We start from the raw sequence: 1143 nt of genomic DNA on the forward strand, positions 1-1143 counted from the left end.
TGCATTGTAAATTTTGGTCAATGACATGAGACAAAATATACGTGAACTGCTGTATGAAAAGTGAATTTACTCTGTAAATCTTCACCCAAATCAAAATAAAATAAAAAAGGGAAAAAAAAATAATTAAAAAAAAAAAAGAGATGAACAGGACCATTAAGACTAAGAAAACCGAGTCAAGGAAATACTGAAACCCAGTAAGGGATCCCAAACCAAATCAGCCCCAGAACAGTCCAGAATCTTTGCACTCGTGGGACCTGAGTACACAAGAGAACACGATTTCACATCAGTGAACAAAGATGGATTCATCAAGAAGTGTTCCTGGGACAACGAACGTGTTTCACATTCAATCCCTGTCACTAACAAGTCATGGACCTAGCAAATCAGAAAAACCACATCTGCTTGGCATTACCTTCCTGAGGACGACTTCCTCTCTCTTCCAAAGTCATTTATGAGGAGTTTCCTTTTATACCTGAAAGCAAAACAAATGACACTACTTGTAAAAGGTATAAAAACTAACATAATGTTTAGAGTTTCTGGAGCTAAACCATTACCATAAGGAACAAAGCTGCCTTCCTCCTGAGCAACGTGGTATGAGCCGAGTGGGTCAGGTAAGGGCACACTGTTTCTTTCCTTTAGCCTCTCTTGGGCACCATCATTTTACAAAAGGAAGACAAAGGCATTGCTAAGATCATAGACTCAGTGCTCAGAGCAGCCCGGTTTTGAGAGCCAAGTGAGCCCTAGTGCTCCCACACACAGTGCTATGTAAGGCTGGGGTTTCTGGGGCCAGAAGTAATCCCCCTACCTAGTTTAAGATTCAAACATTTATGTTGCAAAAACTTAATGGCCTTTTGAAAAGCTTAAATAAACGTTTTTCAGCAAAATTTCAATTTCTTAAGTAAACACAATTCTTTCTGAATGGAAAGTCTGTGCCTGTGGCGTGGTGCAGCTTCTCCTGTCTTGGAAAAAGGGAGCACAGTCACCTTCCATTCTTGTTCTTCACCGATTTCATGAGGTACTTGCTTTTTGTCACAGCAACTACCCAAACCCAGCTTTGCAAAGGTCTGCCATTCATAAAACCTTATGAAAAGCAGTGAAACATTGTTTGATATATTCCCAGAACACTTTATGGATAGCACTGAAACA

At 40.0% G+C, this 1143-nt stretch overlaps 1 protein-coding gene across 1 annotated transcript in view; it reads right to left on the minus strand.

Moving 5' to 3' along the window:
- LOC103207818 (stem-loop binding protein) overlaps nt 1-1143 on the minus strand; it is a 25870-nt gene that overhangs the window by 11010 nt on the left and 13717 nt on the right. Inside the window, exon 4 of the mRNA XM_007953505.1 lies at nt 410-469. Coding sequence (XP_007951696.1) covers nt 410-469 — 60 coding nt within the window. The remainder of the gene's footprint in view (nt 1-409; nt 470-1143) is intronic.

Source organism: Orycteropus afer, unplaced genomic scaffold (assembly GCF_000298275.1).
Source record: "Orycteropus afer afer isolate SDZICR_OR568_19922 unplaced genomic scaffold, OryAfe1.0 scaffold00398, whole genome shotgun sequence".
NCBI classification, from domain to species: domain Eukaryota; kingdom Metazoa; phylum Chordata; class Mammalia; order Tubulidentata; family Orycteropodidae; genus Orycteropus; species Orycteropus afer.